At 41.2% G+C, this 14,335-nt stretch overlaps 1 protein-coding gene across 19 annotated transcripts in view; it reads right to left on the bottom strand.

The window, feature by feature from the left end:
• Positions 1-2,741: 2,741 nt before the first annotated feature.
• Positions 2,742-14,335, bottom strand: part of sytl2a (synaptotagmin-like 2a) — a 149,331-nt gene continuing 137,737 nt past the window's right edge. For all 19 annotated transcript variants that reach the window (XM_078221837.1, XM_078221833.1, XM_078221840.1 and 16 more), the window contains 5 exons: positions 13,570-13,731; positions 11,151-11,226; positions 10,981-11,071; positions 4,654-4,859; positions 2,742-3,589 (listed from right to left, as the gene is read on the bottom strand). In XM_078221837.1, coding sequence (XP_078077963.1) covers positions 3,441-3,589; positions 4,654-4,859; positions 10,981-11,071; positions 11,151-11,226; positions 13,570-13,731 — 684 coding nt within the window. In that variant the 3' untranslated portion in view covers positions 2,742-3,440. The remainder of the gene's footprint in view (positions 3,590-4,653; positions 4,860-10,980; positions 11,072-11,150; positions 11,227-13,569; positions 13,732-14,335) is intronic.

The following is a 14,335-nucleotide window of genomic DNA, read 5'->3' as shown; positions in this document are numbered from 1 at the left end:
CTTACCATGAAAGCTCATGTCTCCCAAAAAACTGTTGCTCTGTCAAGCCAGCAAACTCATCCACTATCTGTATGCTACTTGCTGGGAGTTTCACCTCCTTCGAACTGCTGCTCTGTGTTCATTGTCTTGGTGTGCAGATGCCAGCGTTGGACTGGGGTAAACACAGTAACCTGGTGTTGTTAAACTTCTTAAAGTCCAACAGGTTTATTTGGTAGCAAAAGCCACACAGGCTTTTGCGACCAAATAAACCTGTTGGACTTTAACCTGGTGTTGTTAATTTTCATTGTCTTGGTCCAGTGGAGTAACAGATACCTGGGGAGAAAGCAATTGCTACCCCTGCTTGTTCTGCAGTCCCTGGTGCTACTTTTGTTAGTATGGCTGCTCCCATTACTCCTCACCAGAGGTCCCTCATCCACTGCTTAATTTGCAGTGAAGGCTGACAACAGGGAAGCTGAGGTCAAGATGAGTAAAGTGCAAAGTAGGTAAAATGACTTCAAAAAAAGTTGGAAATCACTTTCAAAGCAGTGAAATCATGTTCTCAGAACATGTCCTGTGAGCACAAGTCTTTCACCGAGGCTAGCCATAAGCTTTGCAATTTCACTCTAAGGCTTCCCAGCACAAGTGTTTTATTGATCAATTACTCCCCACTGTATTCTCACCTTGTGACACTGCTGAGTCCCACATAGCTCAATAAATTCATTTGCTGGATGTTAAAGCCAGAATGCTAGATTAAATCCTCAGTTAACTGGTGGTCCAAATATCAAAATTACTTGTCAGACAGCTACATGGGGGTTTCCTGTTTGCATGCAGAGGTTTAACCTGGTGTTGTTAAACTTCTTACTGTTTACCCCAGTCCAACGCCAGCATCACCACATCATGCATGCAGAGGTGGCAGGAATCATATCAGGTTCCTGATCTAATGCCATTTTCTATGGCCCCAGCTTGCACCCAACCCCATCTCATTTTTGCAGTTAAAATTCATCTTCACATGATGATTCTAAGGGTGGTATATAAGTGAGCCAAGATTAGATTAATTCAGGATCTTCTGAATGATACTACAGAACAAGGAGAGAAACCGTTGCTGGGAATCTCCAGCCTACAATCAGAGTGAAACCAAATTTCTAGTTGGACAACAGTGGAGGGAAGTTGTGGGGTGGTTAGTTATGACAAAAATTGCATGGGGCCCAGGATAATGCACCATGGTCACAGACATTCTTGTTTGCAGCTTTCATCAAGGTCATTTTGATGGCAGAAGAAAGGTAGAAGCCTGATTGGCTCGAATCTAAAATTGAGAGCACCCCTGCTTGCTTCCCTCCTCACCTACTCCCAATCTCCCTCCTGTCCCACAACATAAACACAAGTACTGATCCAGGCAGTTTACAGTCAATTCCTGACTATATGGGCAGAATCATCCCAGAAATCATGGCTCTCAGCTTGGTATGGCTCCTGCTCTGACCAAGACCACAAGAAACTACAAAGGGTGGTGAACATAGCCCAGTCTATCATGCAAACCAGCCTCCCATTCATTGATTCTGACTACACTTCCCGCTGCCTTGGAAAAGCAGCCAGCATAATCAAGGACCCCACGTATCCCAGACATACTCCCTTTCACCTTCTTCCATCGGGAAAAAGATACAAAAGTCTGAGAACAGGTACCAACCGCTGCAAGAACAGCTTCTTTCCTGCTACCATCAGACTTTGCAATGGACCTACCTATATTAAATTGATCTTTCTCTACACCCTGTGACTGCAGCACTATGTTCTGCATCTTTTTTCCTTCTGCGCCTTATGTACTCTATGAATGGTATGTTCTGTCTGTATAGTGCGCAAGTAGTAATATTTTTCACTGTATCCTAATACATGTGACAATAAATCATATCAATGGCCTATTTTGGGCAGGTGAAATAGCATTTTGACCTGCCAACTCTGGCAGCTTTTTATTGTACACTGTGTAAAAAAATGCGCAGGCACAAGTTTCACATCGGATCACTGGCATCCGATGTGAAACTTGTGCCTGCGCATTTTTTTACACAGCCTCTGATTTGCTTGCCCTCACCATCACCTAAGCGCTTCAATAATCGAGGTGCAATATTTAAAGGCAACCTTTCACACACATTTCAAGTCATGGTTATCAAATCTAGGAAGCATACTGTCCTGGGGATCTCTTCCTTTTCTTCAGCCCTTCACAGAAACCCACGCCCCGGAACTATAAGGCAGTCACGAAGAAACTGCTGTGCAATCTTACCTGTGACTATATTCTTCCCACAAAGCATGGAGCTGCTCCAGCTTGAATGCACTCACCTCCAAGCTCCCCTCAGAACTCTGCTCACCAGGTGCTTACCATATCGCGGTGGGAGTTGGATTTGGTGGGGGTATGATTCCAGGGTATGCATATATGATAATAACATTCCTGACATTGGAGGGCAGGAATCATGGTGGTTTCTTGGGGGGAGGGGGAGGATCACGTGTTGCATTTACGCCCCTGGTAAAAACATCTCGGGTCACGTTGCAATATCTTCCAAGCACACCCCCAAACAGCTGTTGTGTACAGTATCAGAAAATCCCAGCCTATATCTCTTTCAGGAGACTCATTTCCTACTCCATTTAACTCAATTCCTCCCAACTCAACCACTGAACTTTGCAATTGCTACACAATGTTTTGGAAGTTACTATTACTGCTGTTCCCAGTTTGCAAATGTTCGTTCACTCATCAGTCAAAAATTGACAGAAATTACAAACTTAGGAGAATTACAGACGAAAGCTTCATTGAGTGGATGGACAGCATCTGCTGCACCAGCCAAATGCAATACCATCATTTGACAACCAATTCCCAGGCAATGCTCACGTAAAAAACTCAACACTTGTTTGTATCTTTATTAGTACATGAATATTTCTAACCGACAGTCTGTGATGATGCAGTTTCAACAGTTCATGAAGAAGGTTTCAACCTTTTCTTCATTTATTAATACTTTCCTAACTTCATAATCAGCTTGAGAATTGTTCAAGAAGACATATGTTGTATTACTTAGAAAACAGAATCACTGCATAGATTTTGTCCCATTGACATTTAGGTTCATAGTATATAAACATGGTAAACATCCTCCTTCCCCCCATTGATAAAGTTCATAGTATATAAACAAAATGAAAGATTGGTTTGTTAGTTCAATGTTTTGCAGCATCAATGTAATAATAAATTGGCATCAGACTGAAGTTAATTTGAATCTTCAATATTGAAGTTGATTCAAACTGAATTATATACCAGCATTGCAAATTGTATTTTCACGTAGCATAGAGCTTTGGCTTTTCCTTTAAAATTGCATTTGGGAAATAACTGGTCACAAACAAAAACACTTCTTTTGCGTTACCAGAAAAAGTATGTACCAAGAGTTTGGTGTATAAGTTTGCAAAATGACTTTTGCCAGTTTTATAAAATGTTCAGTTTAGTTTCCTGACATTTTGCTAAGCAGCAACATTCTCAAAGGAAGCACATCCTCGATCCAAATATTTGGATGGGTAATCATTTTATCCCATACAGATATTTCTTCTTCTGTAGAATCCATCCAGTTCACTGCGAGTCCATAACTTTTACCTATGAAGAAAGGTCAAAGTGATAATACAGTTTAACCATGTTTAAAAACACACCATATCAATGACAGCACTAAAAGATTATAGGGCTTATTACCCTACTTATTTTTGACAGCAATAGTAGAGCACTTGCATAGAATTCCTCCCATTGAGATCTTTACATGAAATAAATAAAAGCAAATGTCACTGGAAGGAGATTATTATAATAGCGGGCTGTCAAAATTTGAATTGGGAGAAAGATGGCAACGTAAAATAACTTCAGTATAGGAGGATTGTGGTGGCTATGTAGGGACAAGATAGAATGGAAACATTCAGGGTTAGCCGTGTCTCAGTTGGTAGTGCTCTTGCCTGAATCACAAGGTTCTGGTTTCAAGATCCATTCTAGGACTTGAGCACAAAAATCAAGGCACACAGCTAAACAGGTTGAATACAAACCTGCAAATCTTTCCAGTCAGTGGAGAGAATGTCCTGGTCTGTCACATGCTGGAAAGGACATTGTAGCCTCTCCCATCACTACCCATAACTCCAGAGTACAATGTGATGTAAAATATACAATGCCAGAGCAACTCAGGACACACTGATGTTCTCTCAAAAAAAGGTCTTATGGTTCAATGAGAAAGCCAGAGTTACAAAAGCAGAGAATATATTCAATGGAATTTAGTTGGAGATCATCATTAATACATGGTGAGAAAAGACTATGAAGCTCAAAATTAGGATAAGAATTGTTAAATCAACTCTGGCGCATTGAAAACCTGGGAAAAACGCAAAGTATTGGGATTGATGGCACAGAGGTAACAGGGATTGTAGCATGAACCTGCAGCAGGCTTGCAGAATTAGCCTGCAGTTTTTGAACCTGACTGGGGATTATCATCCAATTTTGAATGCATTTTCACTGCATCCAATATTTAAAAAGGTTACAAATTGCAATTTTATTTGTAGAGTTGTTTCAGAAATTTTCTTGCTCAAGGGTGTGAAATTGACAAGATTCATTACCAACCAGTTGCAGTAGATTACTTGGAAATTCAACCTTTTCTTTTCGGTCTCTATGTCTCAGAGGCTATTTATTACCTGTGCCAAGGCCAATCCTTAGTCCTCCAAGAAAATGATTCAGCAGTTTGTCATGGTCCCAGACTGAAAGTTCTACACATGCATCCTTAAGATCTTCAGTCCTGAAGCCATCATAAACCATGGTGTGATTGAATACAGGATTTCTGTTCTTCTTCACAACTCGAGTCTTCTGACGACTTTTTCTGCTCGTGTCTGGAAGAATGTAGCTTGCAGGACAAAAACAAAAATGCATTTACAGCCGACTCAAAAGTTTCTCCAATCTCAAACATCTAGGTTCACTGAAAAGAAAATAATTGGTTTTGCTACACATGTGCCCCTGAACACGAACAAGAACTTCAACTTTGTTATTGCAATGGCATGACCAAGTCAACAAGTTAAGCATTAAATATTTGTGGTTCAGAGGTAAGATTTTGCTGCTAAATAGTTAAAAGAAATAAAGATAATTAAATTTAAAGTAAATATTTAAAACAAAAATTGGAGACCTCAACAGGAAACATTGTAAAATATTTTTGTTGCATAATCCTAAATTATTCATACTTGCAATTATTGCCAAGGATTTTGGAAAATGAAAGGCCCACAACTTGACAGGATGCTACTTTTTGCTTCAGTTTACAATTCTTCTGCTACCAAATTATGCTGACATTGCAAAGCTGATCTGTCAGCTCACTAATTCAGTGTATTTTAACCACTACTCCAACTATTGGGCCTTGGACAGACCCGAGAATGTCTGGCAAAACCACTTTTCTAATGTGAACAGTCAGCTTGCATTTGTATACAATCTATAATGTGGCAAAATGTGTGAAAGAGACTGAGTTGAGAAAACAGAAACAGGAAATAACCGAATGCATAGATGCAATTCTTTCAAAAACTACCACTTTAGATGTAACAGGTAGAGAACTCAAAGTTCATGATGTGATGACTGAAGACTGTGACAATGAAGGACTGGACCAGGTCAGTTTGGGACAAGGGGAAGGTACGGACTAACCACAGACATGAGCAGACAGTATAAATTAATATTGGGGAGCCGGACATTGCATAACCTCCTTGCCTATGTCCTCTACGCCCCTGTTTATATAGTCCAAGATCCCAAATGGTCTATTAACTGCTTTCCCAACCTGCTCTGCCATTTTCACAGATTTGTGCATATGTATTTTCAGGTTCCTCTGCTCCTGCACCCACTTCAGAATTGTATTCTTTAGTTTATAATAGTATTCCTACCATAATATATTACCTCACATTTAATCATAGAATCTTAGGATCCCTACAGTACAGAAGGCTGCCATTTGGCCCACTGAGCATGCACCAACAACAATGCCACCCAGGCCCTATCCCCGTAACCTCATGCATTTATCCTACTAGTCCCCCTGACACAATCAACCTAACCCGCACATCTTTGAAGTGCGGGAGGAAACTGGAGCACTCGGAGGAAAACCATACAGACATGGGAGAACTTGCAAACTTTGCACAGTTACCCGAGGCTGGAATTCAACCTGGAACCCTGGCGCTGTGAGGCAGCAGTGCTCACCACTGTGCATTTCTCTCTAATAAATTTAATGTGCCAATTTTCTGACATTCTACCAGCCAATGCTGTCATAAAGTTTATCACTATGCTCCTCATAGTTCACAAAAGTTCAAGCGCTCTGTAATCTGCAAATTTTGAAATAGTGCCCTGTACACCCTGGTCTAGGTCATTAAAATAAAAGAAATCAGTGGTCCCTATAGTGTTTTCTTTTCCTACTGTTGAACATAAACACACCAACCACTCAAATGAAATTGGTAAACTCAAATCTGGGTTCATTATTACTTAATCTTCATGAATACTCTTGCAGAATTCCTGGTATCTGGATGACTATACTTTGTATATTATCTATCATTTTCTGTCTGATGTACAGAGATCATAGCCACACCTACTTCAAGGTGTACCACAACATCCCCCTTTTCCCTAATTTGAAATGATCCCTTATTAATAAACAACCAATAATTATTTACAATACAGCAACTCTTATACTGTGCAATTTTACACTTTACAAAGGCTCTGAGCTTTTGAGCATGAAGCATAATGATTTGCTGATATACCCTGATCTGGTCACTAAACCTAGGGCAGAATTTTCCCATTTTTGCACATAATGCTGGCTGAGGCGGAACAGACTTGATGGGCTGAATGGCCTACTCTTGTTCCTATAGCTTTTCCCAGCCTTTCCAAGCCTTCCATTTGACTGACCTTCCTGGCACTATCCAAAGTAACAGATCACTCTCTTTTGCTACCAATCTGTTGGCCCCTTTACTCACAGTTGCGCCTCGAGTACTGCAACTCTTGGAACGACAGCGGTGATCTACAAGTTCAACAGAGGCTGAAAATATAGCTCTAAGATGAACTGGAAGATCTCTAATTTCTGAATGTTCAGTGACAGCTCAAACATGTCAATACTCAATAATTCAGTGGACCCCCATGTGGAGTCTGAAGAATCTGAAGTCTGGATGTCAGACAGCTGTTATAGATTGTCTCCACAAAATGCATTGGCTGACACAGTCTTGTACTTTGAAATTGAAAATCTTCAAGAATCACAAGCTATTACCATGTTGTGTTGTATTTTCTTATTCCTGAATACAAATGCACCAACCACTCAATGGTATTGGTAAATTCAAATGTTGGTTCTTCATTCATGAAAATTAAGTAGCACATATGCAATCTTGGGGATCTTGATAACACAAAACTGCAGACTACCTACCATATGACATCTTGCATCATTTCCAATCTGATGATTTACATAAGAACATAAGAAATAGGAGCAGGAGTAGGCCATCTAGCCCCTCGAGCCTGCCCCGCCATTCAATAAGATCATGGCTGATCTGACGTGGATCAGTACCACTTACCCGCCTGATCCCCATAACCCTTAATTCCCTTACCGATCAGGAATCCATCCATCCGCGCTTTAAACATATTCAGCGAGGTAGCCTCCACCACCTCAGTGGGCAGAGAATTCCAGAGATTCACCACCCTCTGGGAGAAGAAGGTCCTCCTCGACTCTGTCTTAAACCGACCCCCCTTTATTTTGAGGCTGTGTCCTCTAGTTTTAACTTCCTTACTAAGTGGAAAGAATCTCTCCGCCTCCACCCTATCCAGCCCCCGCATTATCTTATAAGTCTCCATAAGATCCCCCCTCATCCTTCTAAACTCCAACGAGTACAAACCCAATCTCCTCAGCCTCTCCTCATAATCCAAACCCCTCATCTCCGGTATCAACCTGGTGAACCTTCTCTGCACTCCCTCCAATGCCAATATATCCTTCCTCATATAAGGGGACCAATACTGCACACAGTATTCCAGCTGCGGCCTCACCAATGCCCTGTACAGGTGCATCAAGACATCCCTGCTTTTATATTCTATCCCCTTCGCAATATAGGCCAACATCCCATTTGCCTTCTTGATCACCTGTTGTACCTGCAGACTGGGCTTTTGCGTCTCATGCACAAGGACTCCCAGGTCCCTTTGCACGGTAGCATGTTTTAATTTGTTTCCATTGAGATAGTAATCCCATTTGTTATTATTTCCTCCAAAGTGTATAACCTCGCATTTCTCAACGTTATACTCCATTTGCCATATCCTCGCCCACTCACTCAGCCTGTCCAAATCTCTCTGCAGATCTTCTCCGTCCTCCACACGATTCACTTTTCCACTTATCTTTGTGTCGTCTGCAAACTTCGTTACCCTACACTCCGTCCCCTCCTCCAGATCATCTATATAAATGGTAAACAGTTGCGGCCCGAGTACCGATCCCTGCGGCACGCCACTAGTTACCTTCCTCCAACCGGAAAAACACCCATTTATTCCGACTCTTTGCTTCCTGTCGGATAGCCAGTCCCCAATCCACTTTAACACACTACCCCCAACTCCGTGTGCCCTAATCTTCTTCAGCAGCCTTTTATGGGGCACCTTATCAAACGCCTTTAGGAAATCCAAAAACACCGCATCCACCGGTTCTCCTCCATCAACCGCCCTAGTCACATCTTCATAAAAATCCAACATGTTCGTCAAGCACGACTTTCCCCTCATGAATCCATGCTGCGTCTGATTGATCGAACCATTTCTATCCAGATGCCATAGGTCATAGCTACATCTACTTAATGCTGTACCACAATTACAATGACGCTGGGGAACCCCACCACATACCTTGCTCAGTCCAAAAAAAGAACAAATCAAGGATGGTGACCAGGCTCCTGTTCTGAAGCCTCAGCCACACCACCAGGAGTGCTTGCATGGACCTCAAAATGAAGGCACCCACAGACAGGCATGTAAAAATTAAATTTTAGGGGGCCAAGTGTGGTTGATCCCATAGGAGAAAGGGGGAAACCCCTCCAAATGACCCATTGAGTTGTGGGGGCTGCCTTCCCTGCCCATGGTCATCTCTGGGCTAAGAAACCTTTGGGTCCGACATCCCATCTCCCACCCCGGGGTGCTGCAGAGTGGCCAGCCCCATGAAGCTGTCTCCACAATGGAACGCACACTTTCAAAGCCAAAATGTTAGTGGCCTCATAAAATGGCCCCAAATTTCGGCTTTAAATTGGCAGAGTTCTGTTTGCTCCATGGACCAGGCAACCAATCGAACTCAGCCCAGCACTGGTAAACTTGCCCAGCATCAAGACAATGACAGAGGCACCCAGATGCAGCAACTTCTTAATTTACTGGCCCCTCTTCCTCCGTTCCCACTACCCTGATGCTGATAAAACTGAATCCATGGTTGCAAGATGTCCAAACTTAGGAATGAATACTCCAAGGTACTTAATATTTGAAAACATAAGCAGAATGGAAAAGGGAGGAGGAATACCCTAGATAATAAAGAATGAAAGAAGCATGAAAACTGATTGCAAGAGCCTTCACAGCGACTTTCCTCCATTTTCTTCACCTCAATTTTTGGGTGCTCCCCCTCCCTCATTTACCAGCCATGGCACCTTTTTTTATTCATTCGTGGGACATGGGCGTCGCTGGCTGGGCCAGCATTTATTGCCCATCCCTAGTTGCCCAAGAGCAGTTGAATCTCTGGAGTCACATGTAGGCCAGACCGGGTAAAGACGGCAGACTTCCTTCCCTAAGGGACATTAGTGAACCAGATGGGTTTTTCCCGACAATTGGCAATGGTTTCATGGTCATCAATAGATTCTTAATTCCAGACTTTTTTTTTTATTGAACGCAAATTCTACCACCTGCTGTGGCAGGATTCGAACCCAGGACATTAACTGAGTTTCTGGATTAATAGTCTATCGATAATACCACTAGGCCATTGCCTCTCTGACCCTGCTGCTATCTTTGAGCTGGAGGGCCTCTTATTCGCCCTTTAGGTTTGAGAGCTCTTCACCTTCCTTAATTGGACTGAAGACCCATCCCCTAGCCATTAATTGGTCAATCTGGGGAACATCACATTTAAGTAACTTACCCACAGTCTGGGCTCCTGATCCCCCAACAAGCCTGAGGGCAAAATTGTGCCTGCCAAGGGAGAGGCAAGACCATGATGGGACCAATCATAACTGAGTTGGAGGATTGGCAGACAATAGGGATTTGATAAAGAATACTGACAACAAAGTTATCACTGAGCTGAAGTTTATAGAGGATGAAGGTGGTGAGACTAGCCAGGAGAGCATTGGAGTAATAAATTGGAGGTCACAAATGACAAAGTGAAGGAGTAGATCTTCATATTATTAGCGTACATATAAATGATGGCTCCATGAATCAGACTGCTAAGAGTCAGTAAGGAGGAGGGGACAAGGATGGATCAGTGGGGGACTCTGGAAGTGCCAATCAGGATTAGAAATAAAGCAAAAGGTAGTAATGCTGTAGGTGTAATTGGATAGTTAAGAATGGAAACAAGCAATTTCAGCAGAGGTAGACAATGGATGAATACTGGTGTGGATGATCATGTCAAGGGCTATAATGAAGATAATGAATTAGCCTCACAGTTGCGTAACTGGCAGGGGGTTGTTTCAGTACCAAGGAGACACAGAAACCTGATTAGAGGGATTCAGGTCAAGAGCTATAGCATAAATGGGCAAAAACACAGCAAGTGATATTCAAGAATTTAAGATAAAAAGGAGGTACTCAATGAGGCATTACTGAGAAAACAGCAGTCAATCATTAGGTTTTTTTTAAAGACGACAGTGATAATGATGGTTCTGCAAACAAAGAGGCTAAGGCCTAAAGAATATAAACAATTTACAGTCTCAACTCACAAGAGAACAGAAGGTGGATCTCACAAACAAGCTTACTTTGGGAAGACAGTGAAGTATAACATGGAAATGTATATAAATATATATAGTAGTAAAGTAACCTATTACCATTTAACAAATGGATCCAAACGATTTGGCCTAATCTGTGGTAAATTACTGGCTTCCTTCACCCAAATGTGAACTTCTCCTGTTTTTTTTCCTGTGTGGAGAAGCATCAATTAGCATGTTGGTCCAACATGAAAGAACTAGAAATTACTAAAACGTAAAGGAGAAAATACCTCCGTGTCCCTGAGGAATGTAGCGGAAAGCCACTTTTAAACTACCTTTGTCATCCGTTCTGTTAACTGAAAGTGTCTGCAAAGATTATGAGCAAGAAAGATCATTTAGTCTATGTTTTGTTGGTAACATTTTTACCATAACATTACACAACTGTTATTTAAATAAACAAACGTGCAATTCCTAAAAACGAATTATGCATGCAAATACAGTTTAATCAGAAGGTGTGACACTCTGATCTCATGCAACATCAGGCGCCTCCCAGATTTCTTTCTGTTACCATGGGAATATCATTGGTTCTGCTTCCTTTTTGTTCTACTTGTTTTTGAGAATTTCCCTGAATTATTCTTCCATTTCCACCCATCCCTCACTTTCATATGGGGTATCTTTGGCTTAACTCCCTGGACTTCTCGATCTACTCACTGGTTGACCATATCTGCCGATTTCTCTTACTTCTTCACCCTTTCAAAAATATCCAGGTTCCAAATGTCTTAACTTTGCCATATCAATTCAGTCATCTACAATAGGGTCTTATTGTCAGTCACATCAACTCCTCCTCACTTTTAAACCTCAATTTCCCCTATTTCTAGCTGCCCATTCGTGTGGCTGCAATAAATACATAGGGAATCGACAGATACAGGTTTAGGAAAGTTCAAAATGATGGGGTTAAAAAAAGTGGCCATAATGTTGATCCTAGGAAATATTCAAGTTAAATGTCTGCAGACTCCTAGATTATATTGGTTAGAGTGTTCAATATACAATTAAACTATTTACAAGGCATTGGTAAAATCTCATCTGAAGTACTGGGTACCCTTTTGACCTCCATATTAACAACATTTTGACTCTGGAGAAGGTACAGGGAAGGCTAATATGGATGAGTGACAGCATAAATACACCAAGCTACAGAAATGAGTTTTTGTGCCTTGGGTTTGGATTAGGATTAGGATTATCTGTAGAGGTAAAGACAGAACATTAAAGGCATCAATATCAGACAGACAGAGATATGTTTTGAGCTGATGGGGTCATCCATTTAAAGATAGTGTGTGTGAAACTGGATAAGCTGAAACTTTATTTCTTATGAAAGATTTCTTATATTTCTCTCGTCAAATGGCACTTCAAACACGATAATACGGGCCAACTCTTTGTAGCTCCTCAAGGTGTTATGACGCAATTCTGGAAAACTGCAAGATCATTAGAGTGGTATGGTGGCACAGATCATTAGAGTGGCATTGCTGCCTCAAAGCACCAGGGGGGGACCCAGGTTCAATTCCGGCCCCGGGTCACTGTCTGTGTGGAGCTTGAATATTCTTCCCGTGTGTGTAGGTTTCCTTTGGATGCTCTGGTTTCCTCCCAGTCCAAAGATGTGTGGTTGACTGGCCATGCCAAATTGACCATAGTGTCAGAGGGATTCGCAGGGTAAATGTGTGGGGTTATGGGAATAGAGCCTGGGTGGGATTGTGGTCAGTACAGACTCAATGGGCCAAATGGCCTCCTTCTGTACTGTAGGGATTCTATGATTCACAGCTGAATGAATAGAGTATCCGATAATAACAAGTGGGGTGGGGTCTCTGCAGACTATCTGATCATCTTTGAAGGCCAGAAGAGAAATTTTTGACAGAAGTTTATGAACTGGCAAAAGTGTCTGATTTTCTTTTCCAGGACTTTGCTGATGGGGTGGGGGAGGGGATATGGGGTGTCATGTAAAACAGATAAAGCATACATTTGTTCGATTGCCTTTTCTCATACAGATTAAACAACATATCTCGTGCCTTGTCCTTCCCCAAACATTCCATCCATTTAAAATTTTGTTCAATGTAATGAACAGAATTTTATTTTTAAAAACTGGGGTGTAGTTTCATCAACATTGGCAAAAACCAAGTATATGTGAGATGAGCAATTCTATGGCACTCTCAATCTGCCCAAGAGTGCGACATTGGGCCCTCTGTGGTCAGTACATTAACGCCTCCTCCCAATCCTATCATGATCACTACATCCATAGCTTCCAAAACTGCTCTCAGCAATTTCAAAAACAGTACCTTGTTGCTTTCTCTGGTAATTGTGGTCTGAACATTCAGTTTAGCAATTTATTTTGTTATTCTTTCTTTTAATCCACTGCCTCACTGATTGATCCTCTATCATTTAATAGTTTTTTTTCCCATTGAGGATTTTGCAGGTCAAACTAAACATTAATTCCCTATCAGTGAGTTGAGTATGTTGTTCCTTCACTCTATTTTCTCAGGCTTATTAAAATGCTTGCCTATCTTATTTCTAATGAGATGTATATACCTGAAATTATTTATTTCATTTTCTTCACCGAGACTGACAGATGCATTCTGGGTTAATGTTTCAAATTTCCAACAACTGCAGTTGTTTGTTTTTTAATTTATAGTATATAATATTGCAGATCTTGCCACAAATTACCCTTGGTTTCAGATTGTGCCAGTCCATTTTCTTGTTGCTCCAGTCCCATTTGTTCAATTCTATTTCCACTTCACCTAAAAAACTGTTCCGCCCAAATGTGTCATTGTGCCAGACAGAAAGGTTCAGGGTCTGAGCCATGAGGGTTGCTTTTTCAATTTTATACTGTGGAATGAGAGATGTAGAACGCACTTAAATCAGATTAGAAATAAAACAGATAAACATATGATCACTATATAGTGTATTTTTCTATGAAGGATCATTTGCAGACATTAGTCAGGCACTTACTCATGTTTCATTAGACAAGACATGAAGAATTCTTAAAACATTTGCATGTTTGCCACCAATTAGCTTACACCTTTGCAACTCAAATTTGCAATTCTGAAGGCAAAATAATTAATTTGTGGAAAATGGTCAGGAATTCAGGAAAAAGTCAACTCAAATAAACATATACACATTTAAAAAGCATATAATACAAACATGTAACATGCAATGACTCAAAATGCTCCTTTGGAAATTTTTTTAATTTTAAAAAGGTATTTTTTTTATATTTTGTCTATACCTTTTTGGTTTCATGAACCATAGACACATTCGCCAGGACTCTACCACCTCACCTGCCACGGAATCGATACGGGCAAGGGTCCGACAACGGGAATCTCCATTGACTACGGCAGGAATTTCCGGTCTCGCTTGAGCGAGGCTGTAAAATCCCACCCAATAGGTTGGATTTCACCTTTTCTGGAGACATAGCAGCAGAGCAGGACTTCTG

The sequence above is a fragment of the Mustelus asterias genome, chromosome 10 (assembly GCF_964213995.1).
Source record: "Mustelus asterias chromosome 10, sMusAst1.hap1.1, whole genome shotgun sequence".
Taxonomy (NCBI): Eukaryota; Metazoa; Chordata; class Chondrichthyes; order Carcharhiniformes; family Triakidae; genus Mustelus; species Mustelus asterias.
The sequence above is the reverse complement of the archived record's forward strand: the minus strand, read 5'-3'. Positions and strand labels throughout refer to the sequence as shown.